This window comes from Larimichthys crocea, chromosome XXII (assembly GCF_000972845.2).
Source record: "Larimichthys crocea isolate SSNF chromosome XXII, L_crocea_2.0, whole genome shotgun sequence".
In the NCBI taxonomy this organism is placed as follows: domain Eukaryota; kingdom Metazoa; phylum Chordata; class Actinopteri; family Sciaenidae; genus Larimichthys; species Larimichthys crocea.
Window position 1 is genome coordinate 7,834,537 of NC_040032.1, and position 23,122 is coordinate 7,857,658.

The 23,122-nt window shown below is 42.5% G+C and overlaps 3 protein-coding genes across 5 annotated transcripts; all 3 read right to left on the bottom strand.

Annotated features, from left to right (window-relative positions):
• Window positions 1–409: 409 nt before the first annotated feature.
• On the bottom strand, window positions 410–8,667 carry arhgap31 (Rho GTPase activating protein 31). The gene is made up of 12 exons (XM_010751488.3): window positions 7,906–8,667; window positions 5,952–6,054; window positions 5,513–5,657; window positions 4,833–4,915; window positions 4,626–4,733; window positions 4,383–4,522; window positions 4,090–4,297; window positions 3,874–3,995; window positions 3,672–3,728; window positions 2,982–3,581; window positions 2,761–2,891; window positions 410–2,495 (listed from the first exon to the last, which is right to left on the bottom strand). The coding sequence occupies exons 1-12, from the start codon at window positions 8,003–8,005 to the stop codon at window positions 567–569; spliced, it is 3,726 nt and encodes a 1,241-aa protein (XP_010749790.2). The 5' UTR covers window positions 8,006–8,667; the 3' UTR covers window positions 410–566.
• Window positions 8,668–12,011: 3,344 nt separating this feature from the next.
• On the bottom strand, window positions 12,012–17,416 carry b4galt4 (UDP-Gal:betaGlcNAc beta 1,4- galactosyltransferase, polypeptide 4). Of its 3 annotated transcripts, none has more exons than XM_010751486.3 (7): window positions 17,215–17,416; window positions 15,390–15,762; window positions 14,799–15,031; window positions 14,029–14,216; window positions 13,681–13,803; window positions 13,490–13,594; window positions 12,012–13,388 (listed from the first exon to the last, which is right to left on the bottom strand). In XM_010751486.3, exons 2-7 carry the CDS (start codon window positions 15,646–15,648, stop codon window positions 13,253–13,255), a joined length of 1,044 nt encoding a protein of 347 aa, XP_010749788.1. In that variant the 5' UTR covers window positions 15,649–15,762; window positions 17,215–17,416; the 3' UTR covers window positions 12,012–13,252. The 3 variants fall into 3 exon arrangements, with proteins under 3 accessions (XP_010749788.1, XP_010749789.1, XP_027129629.1); XM_010751487.3 differs by lacking the exon at window positions 17,215–17,416 and adding an exon at window positions 17,049–17,197; XM_027273828.1 differs by lacking the exon at window positions 17,215–17,416 and adding an exon at window positions 16,935–16,956.
• A 1,403-nt stretch (window positions 17,417–18,819) lies between these two features.
• On the bottom strand, window positions 18,820–23,033 carry casr (calcium-sensing receptor). The gene is made up of 6 exons (XM_010751485.1): window positions 22,849–23,033; window positions 22,469–22,775; window positions 20,884–21,723; window positions 20,572–20,802; window positions 20,019–20,142; window positions 18,820–19,940 (listed from the first exon to the last, which is right to left on the bottom strand). The coding sequence occupies exons 1-6, from the start codon at window positions 23,031–23,033 to the stop codon at window positions 18,820–18,822; spliced, it is 2,808 nt and encodes a 935-aa protein (XP_010749787.1).
• Window positions 23,034–23,122: the final 89 nt, after the last annotated feature.

Genomic DNA, 23,122 nt, shown 5'->3' on the forward strand with positions numbered 1-23,122 from the left:
CTAACAAGCCCCTGATTGTCTCCCTGTGTTCAGTATTCCTGTCAGTAAAAGCGGGCGTAAAATGTCAGCCACAGCGCCACACCTGTCCACACCTGTGTGTGCGCTGCTCGGATCCCACTGCATTTCCAGCCTCACACACACGCTCCCACTCACGTCTTTTTTTGGTCAAATGTATCCCTGTTGACAGGGAACCAAACAGAATCTCCACTTCATTCACTAGAATATCTAGCTCAGGCTCTGTGAAATTAATTTTCTTTCCTTTGTTCATCGCGTTATCTGATCGGACAAAGAGGTGAATCTCAGGTTCAGGGCCTATTTAAATAGATTTGCATATGTAAATGGGGCGTGGACAGGGAGGAGTTGCACGTGCGCTCAATTCCACGTTGATTGGCATGTACAAAAGAAACGTGCTTGGATCCATGCGAACGCACACTTTGATACATCTGAATATTTTTGTGCGTACGACAGTTTCCGGGTTCTGGCGTACGGCAAGTTTTAGTAGGAAATCCACGCAAGTATTCGTACATGAGGCCCCAGGTCTCCTGACCAGGAGTCCTGACCTCCCATCACTCAATCTGTCTGTGGCTCCTGCTGTCGAATATCATGGACCTCCTCTGTGGCTGGTAGAAGCAGCTGGTGGATGTTTCCAGTCTCTGTCCACTTTTTGGGATTGTCATCTTGTTTTGAAGAGAGATCCCGTCTGCTGTCTCTTTGGAGAAGACATTTCCCGCCGACGTGTCGTTCAGACTCTTGATGGATGAGAGGAGTCTGCCGTCATCTCCGGACGGCGGGTAGTCCATGATGGGAAAAGGGGGGCTGAGCAGGATGAGACTCTGTGGTCTCTGCCTGTTCCTGAAGGAGGGTCTTTGTAAGAGGGTTCCTCTGTTAGGTCTTGGACAGTCGACAAATACTTCTAGACTCGGCGCCTGTCTCCTGGTTATGACTGGCAGCTCTGCACTCGATGTGGTCTTTATCGATTCAGGACAGTTCTCAACATTTGTGTTTTTCTGGTGTTTGGGTTCAGGCTCTTTGTTCTCCAGCTCCTCCTTCAGGTCTGTCATCACTGGGGGAGGAGTGTTGTTCTTCCCTGCATTCATTTTAGGATCATCCTGTTCTTGTTCCTTCACAGTGTCCTTCTCACGTCTGGAGTGAGGTATCTGACTGTACTGCACCTTCGGGGGGACAACAGGCACAGCTTTGGCCTGACATGTTTTGATCATGAAGGCAGTTCTCACTGATGACACGCTGACCGGGGCTGAATTTCGGCGTAGAGGCGCCTGCCGATCATTCAAAAACAGTTCCAGGTCCGAGGGCAGCCCATTGTTCACTGATGAACTGAGCAGTCCTCGCTGACATGAGGAAAACTCGGAAGAATTACGGGTTTGCTGGTTAGAAATGTCTCTGATGCACCGATGGCCCAAGTCTAAATTCAAGGAATACGGTCTGTGTTTGGGAAAGTCATTTTCCTCTTGTTTCTCTGGAGCAGCGGCTTCATAAGACATCTGTCTGTGAAACCTCTGAGATGATACTGTATTTTTCTGTTTGCTTTGTTTGTGCGTTTGTGTTGGGTTGTTCACACTGAGCCGTGAAGGTATTGAACACATCCATTTGGTCTCAGGTTTGTTGCTGGTCTGAGAAACGTTTCCTGAGAGGTGTTCAGTGCTTTTAATCAGAGATGCTTTGTTATCGACCTCCTCTGAGCTCACACTTTCCCCCTGAGAGCTGAAAGGGGACAGTTGGTTGAACAGTTCCTCCATGTCTGGTGAGTGGAGCGGACTGGTAACCCACTGCTTGGTGGAGCTGAGATCCTCCCAGGGCTCCACCAGGTCCAGTTCCTCCGAATTTCCTCCACATCCATCATCAGTGTCTAGGTGTGGCAGCTCCAAGGTGTTACGTTTCTCCTCCAAACACACCGAAAGCCTTTGAGTGACATCCATCTCAGGAACCAAAATCTTCTTTGGTCCTTCACAGGAAACATTTCTCTCTGGTTTCTTGGCGGCATAATCAGCTCCAGAGAAACCTTCAGTTGAATCCTCCAAATTCTGAGGAATCAGAACTTTATCTAAATCGATTTCCTTTAACTGAAGTTGGACCAGATTGGTGGATGCCGGATCATCTTTGTTTAAAGACATGATTTTTTGATGCTTCTCTGTCTCCTGCATCATCTCAGCAGGACGAGAGTGTTCTGTGATTTTGTGAACAGAAAATAAGATGTCAGATTCTGAGGGTTGTTTTTTTGCAGAATCTGATCTAGTGGATGTCACATGATTGCTCAGAGATGAATTTGAAGACTCCCGAAATAACAAAGAAAGAGACGGAGAACTGCGGCTTCGTTTTGACTTCACATCCATCGTTAACTTCATCCCCTCACAGGTGCTCTTGGAGCCAAAAACAGGTTTAAAAGTGTCGTCCAGCAGGTCAATCTCAGGTTCAGTTATCTTCAGTTCTTGGTGGAGGTCTGACCACAGCTCTTTTCCAGCAGAAGCTCTCTTGTCCTGAAAAAACAAACAAACAAACAAAAACAGAGAGGATTAAATAAAAATTACAAATAATGTTTCCACCTTTCAACATCATCAACCCTGTTTGGAGCCAAAGATTTCAAGGCTCAAGCAGTTCAATGCTCACATGACCTTTAAGAAACCTGAATAATACAGGACTTAAACAACTAACGGATTTCATCTAAACAACAACAAAAAAAAAAAGGCCAGAAACAAAAAAAACACAAAGCAAGACATTGTTTAAGAGGAATCGCATCTTTACCAGTTGAACTGCTCTGGGCTGGTTGTGCACTTCTTTCCCAGGAGATGCCACTGCATCTCTGCCTCCTTTTATGTTTGGTTCCAGTTCAGAAATCCCTCCTCGAACTTCTTGCATCACTTGTTTGCTTGTATCTGAATATTACAGGAGTTATTATTCTGGTTATTATTCTGAAGTTAACATGTAAAAAAAACACTTTAAAACACAGTGACAAAGGTGCTCACCGTCCAGAGGGACTGTGGTCGCCTTCTCTGTTCCTTCCTGCTTCTTGGGTTCCAGTTGGGGCAATGTGTCACTTGGTTCGCAGCTCTCTTTAGAGGGTTTCAGGGTGGCTGCTTTGTCCTTGGCATGGCCCCTGCATGGCGTGCTGTTTGAGCTGATAACAGCCGAAACGCGGAGCGGTACGGACACAGCAAAAGGCTCAGATATGTTAACGGCCCTGCGTTGATGCCTCGGCGAGGACTCGAGTGGGAAGAAGCTTCCCGGGAAGGAGGGTCGGGAGGAACTGCTGTGGGAGGAGCCAGAGTACAGCATCCTCCTGTTTTTTGGAGAGGTGGGCTTGTAGCCACCGAGGTCGTCGCCTTTGAACACCTTCAGCTGCTCTGGCAGAGTTTTTTGAGGGGGAGCAGAGGCTCCTGGTGACTCCTTCTGGTTCATGCTAGAGCTCCAGCCCCCTGTTGCCCCCCCAGCTTTGTTCCCTTTAAACTCCCAATTTTGTTCGTGTTCATTCAGGTCATAGAGTGAGTCCGACCCCAGTGTTCTGGATTTAACGTCCGGAACAAAAATGCCTCCAGCTGGAGTCTTGTTTCCTGATCTGTCGTCGTCTGTGCAAATAACAAACAGGTAGTGAATATAAAACAGCATTTCAAATTAAAGACATTTCATTGTGTTCTGCATTTAAATGAAAATATTACCTGTTGGTAAGGAGCACAAGGATTCCATGCTCCTGGATGGACGAAGAGCTGCTTTTTCTGCAAAAAAACAATCATATCAGCAAACTGTGTATTTTAAGTCTGTGAGAATAAATTTAGTGGACAGTACTTTGTCTTTTCACATGATTGTGTTTTGTTTTGTTATCTTAGTCTGCACAATCGACTGATCATGGTGAACCTTTACCGGTTATCCCCGGTGCTCGGATGAACACGCTCCCATTCCGGCTCAGTTTTCCCTTCGAGTCCACGGATCGTCCCAGGTTGAAGATTGACTTCCACTTCTTTGATTTCCCAGAAAATTTTCTCCTAACAGTCAAACAGAGACATTTGAGTCCAGAACAGTTCTGACTGTGATAAAAAACAAAGATGATCATGGAGATTGGACTTGAATCTGTCATACTTGCTGTCTGAAATGTCTATGACAGTGTGGAACAGCGTGGCAGTGCTCGTATCTGGCAGACTGTTCTCCCGCTGACGTTCTCGATGAACCGGATGGTTTGGACTTAAAGAGCGAGCCTGAGCTTCTTCCAGGCTCATCAGTTTCATTGGCCCACACTGACCGCTGATAGGAAGGGTGGCGTACTTCTCCCCACACATCGAACTCGGTCCTGGAGGAGCAAAATAAGTTTAAGTCGGTTCTAAAGCAAATAGACAATACTCTCACAAAGAATCTGTGTTTTTAAACTCTCATACCTTCTTTGGATTTGATCTGAACAGAATCACTGAAGATTTGGTCTGTGTGATTCAGAATAAATTCAACCACCGACTGTTGTATCCGCACCTCCTGGAACGCCATGTCTCCATTACCCGATGATGCCTCAATGTCTTTAGATCTGAGAAAATTATTTAAAAGAAAGACAGAAAGTCATGCACTTATTTCATCATTACCTAAAAACAAACAAAGGATTTCAGGAACAAATGAGAAACTCAACTCACCTCAGTAGATTAGGAGCCCAAACCAGGGCTAGGTTCCGTGTATGCATGTTAGTGTATGTGCTTAAAGTGGCAAGATGGGCCAAGTGCTTCGTGAGGTACTCCAGAGTCCTGCAGAGTTTCAACAAACACTTCCTGTCACATTTATTACATCATCATTGGTAAACCGTCATCTGTACAGTCGTCTCACTGTGAAATGATGAAGATCACCTGAAGTGAGGCCTTGGCAGCTCTTTGATGACCCTCTGAATGTGTAAAAGTCTCTCATGATCACCCTGGACTGAGACCACCTCCTGCACATCATAAGAATCCACATCAGATACAAGTTGGAAAGCTGATTTAAATCACAATTATAAAGTAACTTTAAACTTGTGGTCCCTGCAGCTGTCTAATGAAATTTAATCTGATTATCGGTAAACAGGATCAATGTATTAATAAGGTGCAGGCCTCCTCCAGGCCTCCTCCTGCCCTCCTAATCCAGTTTCCTGGTGATCAGCCATAAACATGATGGAGTCATGTGACTGAGGTTCAAACAGCTCAACACATTTGTTAGCGTGAGGTCGTAAACATGCAGCTGTTGAAGCATGTTTTGTGTCATTATGACCCAAGAACAATGATTTAATTAAAAGAAGCTCTCAAACTCTAAACATCAACAAATTTTCTGCTCTTCACATGACAAAGGAAACTCTTCTTGAAACACTCTCAGCCACAGGCAGCAAAACATAGACAAACTCTGCAGACCTCTGCAGAGAGCTCTGTGCAGAGCACCGCTCAGAGAGCTCCATGCCCTATGCGGAGGTCTGCAGAGTTTGTCTATGTTTTGCTGCCTGTGGCTGAGAGTGTTCAGGCTCTCTCTGCAGAGAGGTCAGGTCTGAATCAAGTTTACTCACAGTGAATCTGCTGTAAAGCTCGTATGTGAGCAGTGGGTTTGGCAGCTCTCTGAAGTACAGCTTACATAAAGAACCCACACAGTGGATGTCCTGGAGGTACACTTCCTTTGTGAGGTCAGGACACGCCTCAGAGCTGAATTCCTGTCTGTAACACGTATCACATGAAAAAGAATATTATTCAGATTAAATAGTATAAATAACATAACTCTCTATTCTGCCTGTATCGATAAAATTACATTAACATCATTTTATGGACGTGATTTAATCATATTGATATATGATTTAGTGTAGCTTTAGTTTTAATGAACAATACGATGCATGTATAGTAATTATATATTTAAACAGCTGATATAAACGTTTTTAAACTCATACTTTGATACAAACTTATATATTACTCAAATATTTTATGTGATTCACAGTGTTGCATTTTGTTAAGTACCTGAGACGCTGGATATTGGAGGTGACCCCCGACAGTCTGTAGATCCCATCCACAATCCCATGTTCCTCAATAAACTCTGCACATTTCTTCAGAACCTGAGGAACTAAAGTTACACCGTGTCAGACAAACAGATCATACATGAACACTGATTGAACTGAACACTAACCCTGAGGAACTGAAGTTAAACTGTGTTAGGGTTACAACACTGAATCGTCAAAGCAAAAGGAAACATTTAATATAAAGGGTTTGTTCCAACGTGTCTATTTCTATTCCTCAGGGCCGCTGATTGTAGGTGGACTTTGACAGGAAGTTAAAAATGGTTTGTTTGTTTCAGAGGAAGGTCGACACACCCAGTCCTTGTAGCTGGTATTACTTACGACATTTCCTCTAATAGAAAACGGCTCCAGTGACCTGCAGCACATCACCTTCAGTACACACAACTGTTAAAAACATTTGGACAGATTGAACAGTGGCTACAGAGCTATAACTCCTGCTGCTTCAGTCTGTAGCCAACACGTCATTCAGTCTTTAGCTGACACAAAACTCAGATAAATATGTTTGATTATTGATTTCATCTTTAGTTCAATAATGGTTCACCTCTTTTATAAAACATTTCCGCTGGATCCAGTACCTTTTCACAACATCTCACATTAACTTCAACCTGTGTGTCATATTAAGTCTTAATCAGTTTTGAATTTTTGAGAAGATATATTCAGGAGTGGAAGTCAGCATTTAATATCAGACATTTTTCAGACTTCCAGTCACATTGTAATCATTTAAATAAAGATTATTTTGTTCCATGAAGTTCTCATAATCAGCTGTTTTGTCTGTGGTTACTCTGATATTTTGACTACACTTAATTAGACTATTTTCATGTGGTGCAAAAAAGTACAAAACATTCATTTTTCAGTAATCAGACTAGTTAAATCGACATTCAGAGTCATGACATTAAACTTCTATTATTTCTTCTCCGTTTCTGCACTGGGGGAATGAAAATGTGTGATGAAGTTATTTGACTCTCAGCTTCAGCTCAGAATCAACAGATGCAATTATAATTTCACAAAGTTCCATCAAAGACAGAAAGTGACAGATTTTATGTAAACGTCGTCTGTTGACTTTAAAGAAACAAAAACTTGTTTTAAAATCCAGTTTCAGACAGTTTTTATGCCCAACACAGAGTTTTAATTGATCAGTCTCAATTAATAATAAGTAATTCTTTCGTTCCCTCACGAATATCAGGATATTTTCAGTGTATAATCTCTTTGCATTGCTGTCATTTGTGCATGTGGTTTGAAATAAGTTCAACGTTAGATTGTTCAGCTTCTTCATGTTGATGATTAATTCACTAAAAGCACAACATGTCTGCTGGCCCTCTATGATGGAGGGGTTTGACCCAAACCTCCTCCCTCACTTCCTGTCCTAAAAGCTCCGCCTCACAGAGTCCAACAGGTCGACCTCAACACACAGATTCACACGCGTGTGCAAGTATTGACACATCATGATGCTCCGAAAATAAAAACATGTCACACGACATTTGTAAGAAAAGACGTTTGATCAGAAAATCATGTTTAAATATTTGATGACACATTTTGTTTCTATTCGGTTTACTGTCATCTGAAGACAGCAGCACCACCCGGTCTTTAGTCAGACACAGAGTGGTCACTGTTGGAAGTGTAAGAAAACTATGAGCCACACCCAGAGTCACAGATTTAAAACAGCCAATGGGTGAATGAATGACCTGACTACATGTGAAACATATGTATACCTACAGTTCATACATCATAAAACTAAAAATTATGTCTTAATTTCACCACATGATGAGACTTTTTAAGGGTCATGAGTTTAAATAATCTGAAGTTCTTAATAAATCTCAACTTTCAGTGTAAACATTGTCCTGTTGAAATAAAGTTTGATGACAGCTGCTCATAAAAAACTTTAAAAATCAAAGTTTTACCATCTTGTCCTGAATTCTGCAGATGTTCTATCAGGTCACAGCCGAACGCATTCTCACTTCCTTTCTTTTTGGACTTGAGCTTCGTCCCTTTATTCTTCATGTGGCTCCAGTTAATAATCCAGATAATTCAAACAAACAGATGATTGTGAACACAGCGATCGATCCATAAGACTCACAAAGGTTGAGTTTGTAGGTCAGAAAAGCAGCCGCACAGAAATCCAACAATCAGCTCCCAGAAGTCTGCATCCGCTCACATTCTGACTAACCACAGCGTGGAGGCTGAGAGCAGAAGTGACGTCACATTTTCAGCTTTAAGTCCTTTAAATCATCTTCATTTTACAGATCAGACATAGAGTGATGGCTGCTCAGTCGGGACGTGGCAGACGGCTGCTTTATCTCTGCAGGATTTGAAGAAACAGCGTTTGAATCAGTTGGTTTCCTGTTATTTTTTCAGCCCCAGCCAGTCGTTTTATCTCCTCCTCTTTTCCTTCATTCCTCCCTGTTTTCACTGCTTCTCTGTGTGAGGAGGCTCACATGTATGAAGGCAGAAAAGAGTTTTACTCTTTAAATCTTCAGTTTAAGTTGAAGTCGTGGCAGTGGTTCAGACTGAGTGAAGGGGGGAGGTGAAGTGAGGAGAACAGCTGACTTCTGTTTCTCTCTCGCTTTACGAATTACTGACCTCTTTTATCTACTTTTTTTTCTTGAGCTAACGGGAAAGCTGCTCTCCGCCTTCCTGAATGCTCCCAATGTATACAACTTCCTGTGCAGAGAGCCGGGCTGGAAAACAAAAACAGAGGCTTGTGAAGGAAGAGGGAAATGGGAGGCGCCTGAAACCAGGGCCTGAAGGGCACAGATGGGAAATGGGGGGCGGCTGAGGGGGACTGGGGGACGACACACATGGTTTTTGTTAGTTTTTAGTTTCATGTTTGTCCTTTCTAAACTGAAGCTCGATGTTAAGGACACAATCGATCAATGGGTGCTTTAAATGTAAAAGCAGTTTTCATCCAGTAATCAAAGTATCTTTGCTTTAGAAATGTAATCTGATTACATCCCAGCATGAAAAGGACCATGAGAAACTCTGGCTGTAGTGGTGAGATGTTCCTCTCCTGTTTTAACAGTTTCACATGAAGATCCTAAAATCAAAATTCACAAACAGATTTTTTAATGTTTCTGCTTTCTCTAAGGAGATATCTGAACACTTAATAAACATGAAGCTTTGAAGTTTGTGGATCCACAGAAACAGATTCTGACTCACAAACAAGACAAAACCAACTTCACAATTTCAGGACAGAACCTGAAGTTTTGATGATGACGACGATTCAGAGACAACTCGTACTGCATCAGGCTGACTCTTAACTGTCCAGACTAATAAGGCCAACATACACGTTTCCACTTTATAGAAATATTCAGTACTGAATCCTTGTTGCCATATTATTCCTATTCAAGATTAGATTAGAGCATATCCCCTCATGCAACTGATCTCTCTCTCTCACACACACACACACACACACACACACACACACACGCTGCGATGCATGTGTGCCGCAGTCACCTTCGCTTGGTTCTGTGGGAAATATGCGGCCGTTTTATTTTTGACGGATGCAGCGAGGAGCCTGCATTGATTTGCAAAGAGCACCTCAAGTTGACAGGAAGCCAGACACAGAAACAGCATAGAGAATCCGGCAATTTTCAAAATAAAATACCCTGTGCAAACTGCCGGAAAAACAGACAAAAGAGAAACAAATGAACTACGTAGCATATTTACACATGCAGAAGCATATTTAGAAGCACATAAACCAGGAAAATGACCAAAGAAAGTAAACAAAGTGTGGAGGGCTGAAACGCTCCCAGTGGGGTTTGAAATCGCGTGCAGGACGAACCAATGATGCATTGGAGCTGTGACATGACAAACATAAATGTATATTTTGGAGGTTGCATTTGAAGAATGCCTTCCTTTCTGTTGCAGATGAAAACATGAAACCTTCTCACTGCTCAAATGTTTACACACAGGATCAACAAAGTCCACATCTTCAGCAGCACTCGCATTCTGTGAACATCAGAATGAACCGGTTTGTGGATCTCAGTGTTCTGATGGGCTGATATTTTTGTGCTTTGTGAATGTCACATGTGAGCTCTATGAGCAGGCCTGGTCTCCACAAGACAAAGCTTTCTTTCTGCACCACAGGAAGAGGAAGTGACATCATGTTGACCACACAAAGCCTCAGACATCCCACTTTGACTGCGAGAAAAAAAAGTTTCTGAATAAAAAGGGGTCCTTTTTGTTGTTTCTTCAGTCCTCAGAATGATGCATGATGTCCCATAGATTGTCTAAAAGTCACATAGTGGAAATGATGATTACACTGAAGAGAGTCCCCAAATATAAAACGTGGTTCAAACAGAGATGTTATGTCTTCTGTTTGTTTCAGGGATGGTTCTTCAAAAAACTCCATGTGGTTCTTTAAAGATTCATTTTCATCAGACGGTCAGCATTAGCATGAGTTATGGCTGCAACTCACGATTACTTTCATTGATTCATCTCCAGATTTTCTCAATCATATATTTCAAATTACTTATTTTTTATTAGTTTATCGTTTGTTTTTTTCAAGTAAAGGTTTGCATTCATGGATTTGTCTGCAATTGTTTGGGTATCTACAGGAAGTGAGTGGTTTCTATTAAGTTATAGAAAAAGCATTTTGATGCAGAAACCTTGTTATTATAAAGCTAACATGTTTTCCACAGAAAGTCTGTTTGACAGTGTTTGTTTTGGTTTTAGGGGATAGTGTTCATCTTATAGTAACTGGTTTTATGTTAATTAGAATTCTGTGAAGCAGACACTGTTAATACAATCTCTGCAACTTAATGATGATCGTAGCTATGTTCATGTTCCTGTTCTTGATATGATTAATAACAATAATACATTTTATTTAGAAGCGCTTTTCTGAGTACTCAGACACTTTACATAAAACTTCAAAACAACACTAAAACTGTACACTAAAAACACATTAGACTAAGCTAAACTTTCAAAATTTTCAAGAACCATTTTTTCTGGAAAAATTACTATAGAAACAGTTCAAAGGTTCTTGACTGAACCAGTTTGATTGACGATGAACTTGAGTTTTTTGGAGCAACCTTTATCGTGTCTCAAGAACCATTTTTGGGGGTGTTGTTTAGCTCAGTTGGTAGAGCGGGTCGCTCACTAATCAGATGATCGGCAGTTTGATCCCAGGTTCGATTGGGCCTCAATGTCCTTGGGCAAGATACTGAACGCTTTGAGTGGCTGGAAGACTAGAAAGGCGCTGTTATAAGTACAGTCCTCGCCACGGCAGCCCAGGAATCAAATCCAACCTGTGGCTCTTTCCCGCATGTCATTCCCTGTGTGTGTGTTTGTCATTGTTGATGGTTCTTGAGACACATTTCACAGGTTCAGTTGCAGGAATGGGTTTTGTATGACGTCACTCTAAACTTCCAGTAAGTACCGTTATTTTAGTTTCTCACTGAGAATCAGAACAATGATGTGATAGAAATCCAATAGAAGGAAAACATTTTACATACCTGTGCTGCCTTCGTCTCACCTGCTTCTTCTTCTTCCCTATTATGACAGAGACTTTGTGACATCATATAATGTTATCCTGACTTATTAATGGCTTTCTGTGAATTAAACCATCAGTCAGTAATTATCGAGCCTGCAGTGTGCTCTGAGGGCCCCTTGTGGTCACATCCATGCACTGCAGGAAGCATGATCAAGAACAGAACAGTTCACTTAGATGTACAAGCAGCTGATGACATCATCAATAAATCATTGAAATAAAAACATTTTATTGATTAGTGCCACCAAAACTAAAAGATAAACCAGAGATTAAATGAAACTGTACTAAAACACTGAGCTGGTCCTGGATCTGTAGACACAAACACATGAAACCAGATGATTGATAATAAAAATACTATTTATTAAACACGTGTTCTACAGAGAAAATTATCAACATTGAAGATGAATTCTGTGACTTTGCTTTGAGATTTATATAAAATTAAAAAAATTAACATCAGACGAATGTTTGATATTTTTCAGTTTTCAACATTTTGTAAACATTTTAACCCACAGGAGAAAATAAAAACTCATATTAATCTTTTAAAACAAAAGAATTATGAAAAGAATGTCAACAGTGTGACATCATGTGCTCATTATGGATATTTAACGAGGAGCGCTTGTTTTTAGTAACATCAGAAATATACTCAGATAAATAAAAGTGAAGCAACTCAAAATAAAAAATAAATATTAAATGTTTCTAGACAGCAACAATCAAAGCCAACATGTTTTAGATTAAAACTGATTGGTCTATAATTATCATTAAATGTTAAAGTCATAAATACAAATCTATTACCCCTTTAGAAAAATAAAACATGGTGTATAAATCAAATCTCATCATTATGGCTCAAAAAATACTTTGAAACATTCATCCAGAAAAAACAACCAATCAAAGTTATTAAGTTTAAGTTAAATTAAGGCCGTCTGTTTTTTATGGAACAATTAAAGAAGAAGAATTTAAAGCTTCACAGCGCTGACTAAGAAGAATTCAGTCAAATCTTCGTCTTTTCATACATCTGACAGGAAATGAACAAGACTAATTAAAAATATTAACGAGCGTTTAAATTTCAGACCAACCAGAGTCACAAATCAGATTCAGACTTCTGTACGGTTATTGATAAGTTATTGATCTGATTTGCTTCTCGTCTTTTACTGCAGAAAAATAAAGATCTTCAAAACATATTTCCATTGATTATCAGTTGATATTGATCAGCTCCTCTTCACTGATTATTGCCAAGTTAAAATGAATAACATTTAATAATTTATACGTGCTGTAATTAGTGTTAAAAAAAACTGTTTGTTTGACTTCCAATCAAAGCAATAAATGAATGCACATCATTAACATGTCAGTCAATCATCAATCAATGTGCTCTTTAGTTTGTTTAAATCCAACTCCCTTTTGTTTGTGTGAGCATGACCAGAGCAAACAAGCTTCAGGTGTGCAGACCTCACAAGTACAATCATTGGTTTTGTTCTCTGTATTCAGGTAACCTTACCTGTGTCTTTGCGCTTTAAAAAGTAACAGAGTGGAGTACAAAACACATCTGTGTTCCAACTGTCTGCAGGTAAATAAAGAGACCTGTGCATAACTCGAGTCTGGCGTGATGTTCTAATTCAGGAATACTTGATGAACTTTGAGGCTGGTAAAAACATCAAGGCTACATGATGTGCAACAATAAAGTGACCGCCTGATTTAATTAAAACATGTAAACTACATGAAAATACATGTGAGTTTTTGGTGGCAGCAGGACTTCCTGTTTGAGTTCAGCTCTGTGGCTTACCGATATCCACGGTCACATTGACATAAAGAGGCTGCCGCTCCACCGACAACATCTTATAGGAGCAGCTGTTAAGTCCATCTTTTCTCCAAACCTGCGGTGTTCGACCCAACAGCTTCATCCTGGAGGAAAAAAAACAAATATGGCAAATGGTTCAACTGACCGGTAATATGATTTATCTCCATTTAACTGACCTATGACATGACTTATTTCATTTACTGACCGGTCTTTGTTGATTTCGTTGCCACTGTCTCGTTTATGAAACACCATGGTGTAACGAGCAACATCAGCAGGTGGCCGAACAATCTTCATTTTCTGCAGCTCCACCCTGTGAGGCAGCAGAGCCAAATGATCAGTGAATGAATGAACATGATGACAAATGATCTTTGGTGTTTTCACCCGTTTGTGTCCCACCTGATGCGAAGGTCGTCGTCTTCTCCACCCCAGCCCCAGTAGGTGTTTGAGAAGCCATTAACTTGAAGAAACTGTTTTTTGGTCATCGCTGTGACTCCTCCAAAGTAACCTTTGTATCGGAGCCTGAGAGCAGCAGAACATGAAGATTCAACAGATATACACACACACACACACACACACACATACAAAACACTCTGCCCACACCTGCTTTGTAAATCATGATGGAGGCAGATGAGAAGCAACACCTGAGCATCGCCAAGCCACACTCGACCTCGACGATATTCTATATTCAACAGAATATTAATACAGCTGCTGATTCAGGATTTCACTCCTCGCTCACAGACTTACTTGTATCCTGTGACATTGCGGCCCACCACCAAGTGTTTGGGCTGCTTGTCACACATGTAGAAATTGTGATCATTTTCAGGAACCAGGTCGACGTCATGAAAGATGAAACAGTCCCAGGTGTGATCTTTCAGAGCCTCCAAATAACCAACATTCAGTAACTTGGCACGGTTAAAAGTTGCATCACCAGCCTTCAAAAACAAAAAGAAAAAAAATATTTTCATGGGTTGTGTTTAACATAAGACATGAGACAACATGACACTATACTACATAATGACAATACAATAACACATGACATGAACGCTAAGACATGATGACATAACGTAAAATAAAATACCATGTTATAAAATACCATACAAGTTACGATATAAGAAATGATAACAACATAATAAATAAGACAAGATAAAATGAGATACGATCTTAATAGGCACTAAGACACTAAGAATTGATAAGGCATGATAACATCTGATACAATAAGATAAAAAATATGATTAGACGTGACGAGATACAATATAGAATAAAATACGACACGACATAAGACAGGATACAATTAGATCTTAGTCTTTAACTTTAAGTTTTGCTCTGCGTGAAATGTCGTTTGAGTGAAGTTTGCAGTCACATCATTATATTTAGTTACATCAGGAATTTTAACATTTACTGAAATAATAAAGCGTCGGACTAAAGACAACAATATGAAGTATGATAAACATGATGTCCAGTGTCAGTTCAGAAGCCTCTTGCTGTTTGGTTGGTGGTTTGCTGTGAAATCTTACCTGTTGGATGACATAGATGGCGTAATGTATCTGCTGCCTCTGCAGGAAAGGGTGCAGGTGGTGCAGCAGGTAAAGCAGGTGTCTCTCTCTGCTGCGATGAGGGATGAGGATGGCGACACTCTGCCTCGCCGTGCAGTCGGTGGGCTCGTACTCGCCTTCAGTCACTTGTCTGTTTTCTCTCTCCACGTCCTTCAGTTTCAGAGAGGACTCAAAGGACAGTGGCACAGCTCCACCTGAGTGATAGCGTTACAACAAAAGCAACTTAACCGTGTCAGGTCGAACTATATGTAGCAACAACATGTAACACGTGTAATCAGACGAAATAATTAGAACATACTGTATGTACGAATGAAAACAAAGATTCAATGAATCAAAGATCAGACTGAAATCAGTGTTTAACAACCGTCCATGTTGTTTCTGATCATTAATGTTAAACACAAACAGCACAATGAGTCACCTGTAGACAGGTGAGCTCACAGAGTAACGAGTGCTGCTTCGTTAACTTCACCAGGTTGTCAAACAAACAAACACGATCATCTTTTAACAGATCACACGATGTTTGAGAGCCCTCGTTAACCAGCCAACACTCACGGAGTAACGGAGACTCCTCTGGACATTCAGCTCTGGGTGGAGGAGTTTTTAAGCGATCCGTTGACACTGTCCAAGAGTTGAGTTTGTTCCTCAGAAGGTCACCTTTGGAGGTTTGTGTCATGGTCGAGGAAACCTGCACCGACTTCACCGTTTCACCTGAAAATGCTGCGATCCAGACAAGCACCGACAGCGAGACGAGGAGCAGGATCAAATACTTCCCCCTCCGCAGGAGCTTGCACACAGGTGAACAGAAGCCCATGGCTGGGTGACGTGAACCGGAGACGGACAGAGTCAATGACAAGTCATCCCATGGTGGAGAAACATTCTGTCACTCCATCGCTCAGACAGCTTCAGCAGGTGAGCCCTTCCACACCTGAGACAGAAAACCAACAGGTGAGCTCACTTCTGGTTTTAACCGGAGCTGAACAAAAAAAAAACAATGAGATGTTATCTTCGAACAAACACACTGTTCAGGTGAGCAGGTGTGTTCTGTCTCACAAAGAGCCACCACACCCAGTAACCCAACACCTGGTTTCACCTGTACCTCCGCCTCACCTGTTCTGTACCTGTCCTGTCCCTCCGCCTCACCTGTCCTGTTTCTGTCCCTCCACCTCACCTGTTCTGTACCTACCTGTCCCTCCACCTCACCTGTACCTGTCCTGTCCCTCCGCCTCACCTGTCCTGTTTCTGTCCCTCGCCTCACCTGTCCTGTAGCTGTCCCTCCGCCTCACCTGTACCTGTCCTGTCCCTCGCCTCACCTGTCCTGTACCTGTCCTGTCCCTCCGCCTCACCTGTCCTGTTTCTGTCCCTCCGCCTCTGCCTCACCTGTCCTGTTTCTGTCCCTCCGCCTCACCTGTCCTGTTTCTGTCCCTCCGCCTCACCTGTCCTGTACCTGTCCTGTCCCTCCACCTCACCTGTCTTGTTTCTGTCCCTCTGCCTCACCTGTCCTGTACCTGTCCTGTCCCTCCGCCTCACCTGTCCTGTTTCTGTCCCTCCGCCTCACCTGTCCTGTTTCTGTCCTTCCGCCTTACCTGTCCTGTTTCTGTCCCTCCGCCTCACCTGTCCCGTTTCTGTCCCTCCGCCTCACCTGTCCTGTACCTGTCCTGTCTCTCCGCCTCACCTGTCCTGTATCTGTCCCTCTGCCTCACCTGTCCTGTTTCTGTCCCTCCGCCTCACCTGTCCTGTATCTGTCCCTCCGCCTCACCTGTACCTGACCTGTCCCTCCACCTCACCTGTCCTGTTTCTGTCCCTCCGCCTCACCTGTACCTGACCTGTCCTTGTCCTGTTTCTGTCCCTCCGCCTCACCTGTACCTGACCTGTCCTGTCCCTCCGCCTCAACTGTCCTGTTTCTGTCCCTCCGCCTCACCTGTACCTGACCTGTCCCTCCGCCTCACCTGTCCTGTACCTGTCCCTCCGCCTCACCTGTCCTGTTTCTGTCCCTCCGCCTCACCTGTCCTGTTTTAAATTAAGTGTTGGATGTTTGTTTTCACAAGCTAAGCTAACAATGCTAGCTCCAAACAGCACCAGGTGAACAGCTGATTTTACCGCGCCTGTCACGCGCCTGTCACGCGCCTGCGGGCTCCTTCTTCTCTCGTTAATTATCTTTAATCATTAAAACAACTTATTTGTTTTGAGAAGCGGCTCGAGCCGTTTACACACCTGGCTGCTAGCCGTTAGCCGTTAGCTGTCCTGGTTTAAACGTTGAAGTTGGACAGAGTGAAGCACGCGCACAGGCACGCGCACAGGCAAGCGCCCTCCTCATCAAATTAATCAGTGTCTTTGATTAATTAATTAATTAATGTCAGTCAGCTGTTTGTCTTCTTACCTTGTTAGCCACAAGCTAACCACGGACAGCAACACGTCACACACTTCTGCCGGATGTACTTCAGAATAAAAGCTTCAGCAGTGACCGAGTAGAGCATGTAACAGGAAGCTGTCTTTGTTTTCTGTCCATCAGGTGTCAGCCTGTCACGTGTTTAGCAGGTACCTGATGACGTCAGCTCACCTATTTGCTTCGTCTCCTGAACGTGTGACCTTCACACACAGAGCTTTATGTTGAAGGCAGCATCAACAAACAGGAAGTCTTGTCTGTGTGCTTCCGCTCTGCTGTTTTCAAAGTAAACGTCATCGCCCCTGATGACTCAAACGTTACTTTTTATTTTAAATAATATAAAATACAAATAAACACAGTGTTGAGGCCTCCAGACTCTGAGGACTCTGCGAGTCACTCCCCTCTGGCAGGAGGCTGCGGTCCATCAGAACCAGAACCTCAGAACCAGCCTCATCCACCCAGCCTCTTCATGTGTTACATCAACACTCAGCATCTGTTGGACTTTTGTTTTGTTGAATACCTGCATATTTAAAATATTACAGTTCCTGCACAGCTGTACAGCTCTTTTCATTCTAAAACATACTGTGTATATATATTTATATTGTTTTTTAGAGAATGTTTGTTTTGCACCACTGTCACCAAACCAAAGTCCTTGTATGTGAAAAATACTTATATACTTAGCGATAAACCTTTTTCTGATTCTGATTCTGACACTAAAGGAGGTCAGTCCGTATTTTATTCTGAAAAACTCAACTTTAACCTTGTATTTCTTAAGGTGGCGCTATGGAGCGCTATGGGGTTTTTTTTTTTAATTCAGTGTTTTTATTAGTGAAATTAACTAAATTACCATTTACTGTGAAAATAATATATAATAATAATCCTCTTTATCTCCTCCTCTTCTTCTTCCTCCTCCTCCGTACATTGAGGAGCTGTCAGCGTGGATGTGTTGTTGTGAGACTGACATTAACATGTGAATCTTCACATGTGGGTATGAACATGTGAACTCTCTGTGTTTGCACATGTCACAGGCTCGCGAAGATCTTCAGAGGAAAGTTTCCACAGACATTCATGAACATTCAGACAACGTGTTGGCAACATTTATAAACAGTTTATTATGAAGAAAGTTCGGGTCTTCATATTTTATATCTGAGCTGCTGATGGATCACAGGTCCAGACTGTGGTCCAGATCTGATGGCTGAACCTCAGCAGCTATAGATCAACAAAAACTGGACTGACCTCTTCAGATATTAGTTTCTTTACTTGAAACAAACTGTTGAGAATTTGACATCTTCAGTCTATATATATATATATGTATATATATGAAATAATGAATTCTTAATTAACGAGCCTCTGATCACATGTCAGTGTCACATTACAAGTTTACTTTAATCACATTCATCTAAATAAGAAACAACAGATGCCAGTTTGAAGATCTGATGATTTTTTAATTGTACAAAATCTTGAGCAGTGATCATCAGAGTTACACTGAAACACCAACAGACGATTCAACAAAATAAACTTTTTATCACATGTTAAGAAGTAAAAGATTTTCAGAATATGACCAATCACATTATGACATCATACGACAACATCATGGGATCACATGAGCGAACTCCTCCTGGACTCCTCAAAGCTCAGAGACAGAGTAACAGTCCCGCTGCCGAAGCTCACTCGTGGTTTTGCTGACGCTGGGTCGTCGTTGGTCTTCAGGCTGATGGATGATGATGGAGTTGAGGCTGAAGATCCTCCGATGCTGCTGGACTTCTTTCTGGCGGCTGTGCTGTGTTTCAGTGTCGCTTTGGCAGCCACTTTGAAAGCGTGGGCCGCAGTGCTGCATCGGACTTCTTCTATGGTGTTCCTGGATGGTTTGAAAAGGATGATGTAGACCTTGTTGAAGAAGATGCATGCCAGCATCCCAAAGCTGGAGGCTAGGATCGCAATGACCTCCACTGCTGAAACAAACTTGCCATGTGTGCTAAAGTAGGCAGGGATGAAGGAGATCCAAACAATAAAAAAGATGAGCATGCTGAACGTGATGAACTTGGCCTCTGTGAAGTTTTCTGGAAGTTTCCGTGATTTAAAAGCAAAAAAGAAACAAATAGCTGCCAGGAGGCACGTGTAGCCAATCAAAAACCCAAGAGCCATCACAGAGCCTTCATTACAGGTGATGAAGATGATCTCATCGATGTCATGGTTCCTGTAGCTGGAGGGGGGGGCGTTGTAAAGCCACACCACACAGATCATGACCTGAACAAATGTGCACAGAAACACCAGCAGAAATTGCAGGTTCAACCCCCACCATTTACGATGGAGACTCGTGGGGATCTTGGCCTCAAACACCAGAAGCACTCTGTTGGTCTTGACGAGGATGCAAGAGATGCAGAGGACAAAACTGATCCCGAAGGCTGGTTGGCGTAAGCGGCATGTCCAGTCTTGTGGCTCTCCGATGAAGACAAGCGAGCTGGAGAAGCAACAGATGAGTGAGAAGAGGAGGACGTAGGACAGCTCTCGGTTTGTGGCCTTCACTATCGGGGTGTTTCTAAATCTGACAAAGACTCCCATCACGAAGGCCGTCAGGACCACACCAAATACTGCACATATGGCCAAGGCAATCCCAAATGGCTCTGTCCATGAGAGAAACTCAATTTCCTTCAGGAAGCAGAACGTATGGTTCCCATTTGACCAAGAGTTGTTTGGACACTTGGCACAAACGCTGGCATCTGTAAAATAAAGAATCACCTGTTATGAGATCATCCAGGTGTAACATCACAGACTGTGGATGTTTGGTATCTTGGTACCTTTGTGGTTACTGAACTCTCCATCTGAACACTCGGTGCACTCGAAGCAGCATGTGGGCATGCTGTCGATGATGCCTTTTCTGGTTCCAGGTTCACAATCCTCACTGCAGTTAGAGAATGGCACCTACAGGATGGAGACACCGAAGTGGACAAAGATGTGTTTTATACCCTCAGATCTGTGACATAACTCATCTCGTTATTTCATTATTAGCAACTAAGTAACAACCATAGCAACACTTAGTCGCTAAACAGCATATTTTTCTCAGGAGTTGGTGGAGACCAAAACAGAGCTAAAAGGAGCTAAAAGGTGAGTGAATATTAAACTTTGATGAATCAATATTAATGATGATTCATGTCTGCTGGATGTTAACTTCAGCAACTATTTGTTAACATGCTTGTCTGTGATGCTTGAGCTAGTTCAGCTAAATAAATTAAAAAAAATAATGAAGTGATCATCTTCATTATTACATTTGAAAAACATCGGTGTCCCTACGTTGATTTCTGTCAGGAGAACTCAGACGACATTAACAGGAACACGCCGTATAAAACTGACCTCAGAACTGAACCCATTCCACAGGATCTTGGTGTTGTCGATCAGCAGTTTGGCGCCTCTCTTGGCATGCATGCTGTGGAAGCCGATCTCCTCAAACACCACAGACCCGTCTTCAGCAGACCTGTGCCAGTTTATGATGGTGTAGTTTGCTGACAGGTCTGCGTTCTCATCAAAATGCATCTTTTCTCCCATACTGTTGGTGTAGTTCAGATGTCTGAGCTGCTTCAGGACCTGTGGAGTACAACATATTTGGACATCTCATCAGTAAACCATCAGATATTCTTCTGTTTTGGTAAAGATTCAATGTCTCACCTGCCAGGCCTCCATTTTCTTTATATCTGCACAGGAGTTGTTGGCAAAAAGTCCATGGCCAGGTGTGCAGGTGAGGATGTCCTGCAGGGCGTGTGCGATGGAATACACTGCGACGTAGACATTGTATGAAATCCGTAGATGAGTGTGGTCCATGTACGGGGTTTCAACGCTCGTGATGTCTTCCTCACCGGTACACAAAGGCCTGAAACTTGTGCTGCCATTCTCACTTTCCTGCCACCTCGGGCTGTCCTCCAAGTAACAGTTGAAGGTTTCTTCCCAAAACTCCCGGATGAATTCGTTGTGACTGTCTCTCATTGGTTGGACTTGTTGTAAGAACTCTCTAAATCCAGGTATACGGCCCGCCTTCAGGGCAAAGCCGATTGTTCCTGCCACAACATCCAGATACTCTGGTTTAGCAATGAGAGAGGAGGTTGCCCACGCCTCACTGGCTAACCAGATCCGATCTGTGATGTTTCTCTGCACCATCTCTTTGATTAAAGGCTCAATGTCTGGCCCACTTGCAAATACAACAATGACTTTAGCGGTGGAGTTCTCAATCCTGTCAGCCAGAGCTTGGATTTCATAATCCTCAAAGTACTGAGAGATGAGTTCATTCAGGTGGATGCAGATGTCTCGCTCTTCCATCTCCTTCTCAAATTTTTCGATCCCTGGACGTCCATAGTCATCATCCGAGGCCACAGCGATGACCCAGTTCCACTGGAAGTACTCGATAATGTCTGCCATGGCCGTGGCCTGGTACTCATCAGTGGGAATGGTCCTCATGAAGGACTTGTACTGGTTCTTGTTGCTCAGTAAGCGACTAGAGGAGGCGTAGCTGATCTATAATAGTTCAGACGAGAATATAAACACATAAATATCAAACATTAATTTCATTGGATATAAAATTAGTACACACCACTGAGTGCAGGATGAGTCATCAACAGGAAAGACAAACCGTAAAATACCATGGAGAATACCTGAAAATACTGAAAACATGGCGGACAGATGGGACAAACACACATACATTTGGACTTCATGTAAAGTCAAAATAAATTAGTGTTTGTCAGACTAAAGAAGAAAGTGTTATTAACCACCAAGACAAATTTAAATGATCAAAAATAACAACAAGTTTATGAAATTAGGTGTCAGAATCAGGTAAAAATGAGCAGAGTTTATGAAATTAGGTGTCAGAATCAGGTAAAAATGAGCAGTATTCTGCAAATTTAATGATCACCACGTGATGTCACACGGTCTCGTTTTAGGACTGTAACAAGCACAATATGGATGCTACAGTTAGCAGCATTATTGGTATTATTCAGCCCTATATGTTTGACCCACCAGAACCACAATCTGTACTTTAAGGCTTCTACACCGCTGCACTAGGGGGCGGGATGCTATGCTAATTTTATGTTAATGATTGTTTTAGGACCGCCCACAAAATGATGGACGCATGAACTGGTGAAAAAGTCTTTTCACGTGTTTTCAGAAACTATTTTTCAACATATTTATTGTGTTTTGAAAGAAAACATGGAATTGCCTTTACACAGACTTTAAGGCGTTGACAGGTGATGCCGATGTTACTCACCTGAGGAATATAAAACAGACCCAAGAGGTTTGCGACTGCTGTGGACACTGCAGATCCAGCTGCTCCAACCACTGCAATGGTTGCTGGGATGTGATCAGTGCAGTTACAAAATTCATCTAAATTCAGGGAGTCGATCTTATTCTGAGCCACAAAACTCAGCGTGGCCTCCAGAGCCTTGGACACGGTGTTACAGGTGTCAAAGATCCTGTAACCCAGCGTCATGTTGGGCAGCAGCATGCTGCTGTTGTTTATCTCTTCAATTGCAAAAATCATCGCCTGCAGCCAACGGAAACCACGGAAATTAAACCTGCAGAAGGAAACAAGGATTAAGATGAGTTAAAATCTTTGATGGATTCGTGTTTGACTGATTTAAACTTTACCTGACACACTGAGTGGATTCAGGCCGCGCTGCGAGGTCCTGGTCTTTGGACGCAACACCAAAGTGGATTGGGAAAAGACCTCCGAGCAAAATGTCCCCAGTCATCTGAGCTCTTTGATGAGGTCCATAAGATGAAATCACATAACTGGACCCAAACAGTACCAGATAATACAGAACCAGCCTCATCTTTCTGTTCTTTTGTTTTCTACGACTCCTCACAGTTTATTATCCACCGATCAGTTTCACTGTGAACATATTAACTGCAGAAAAACAGA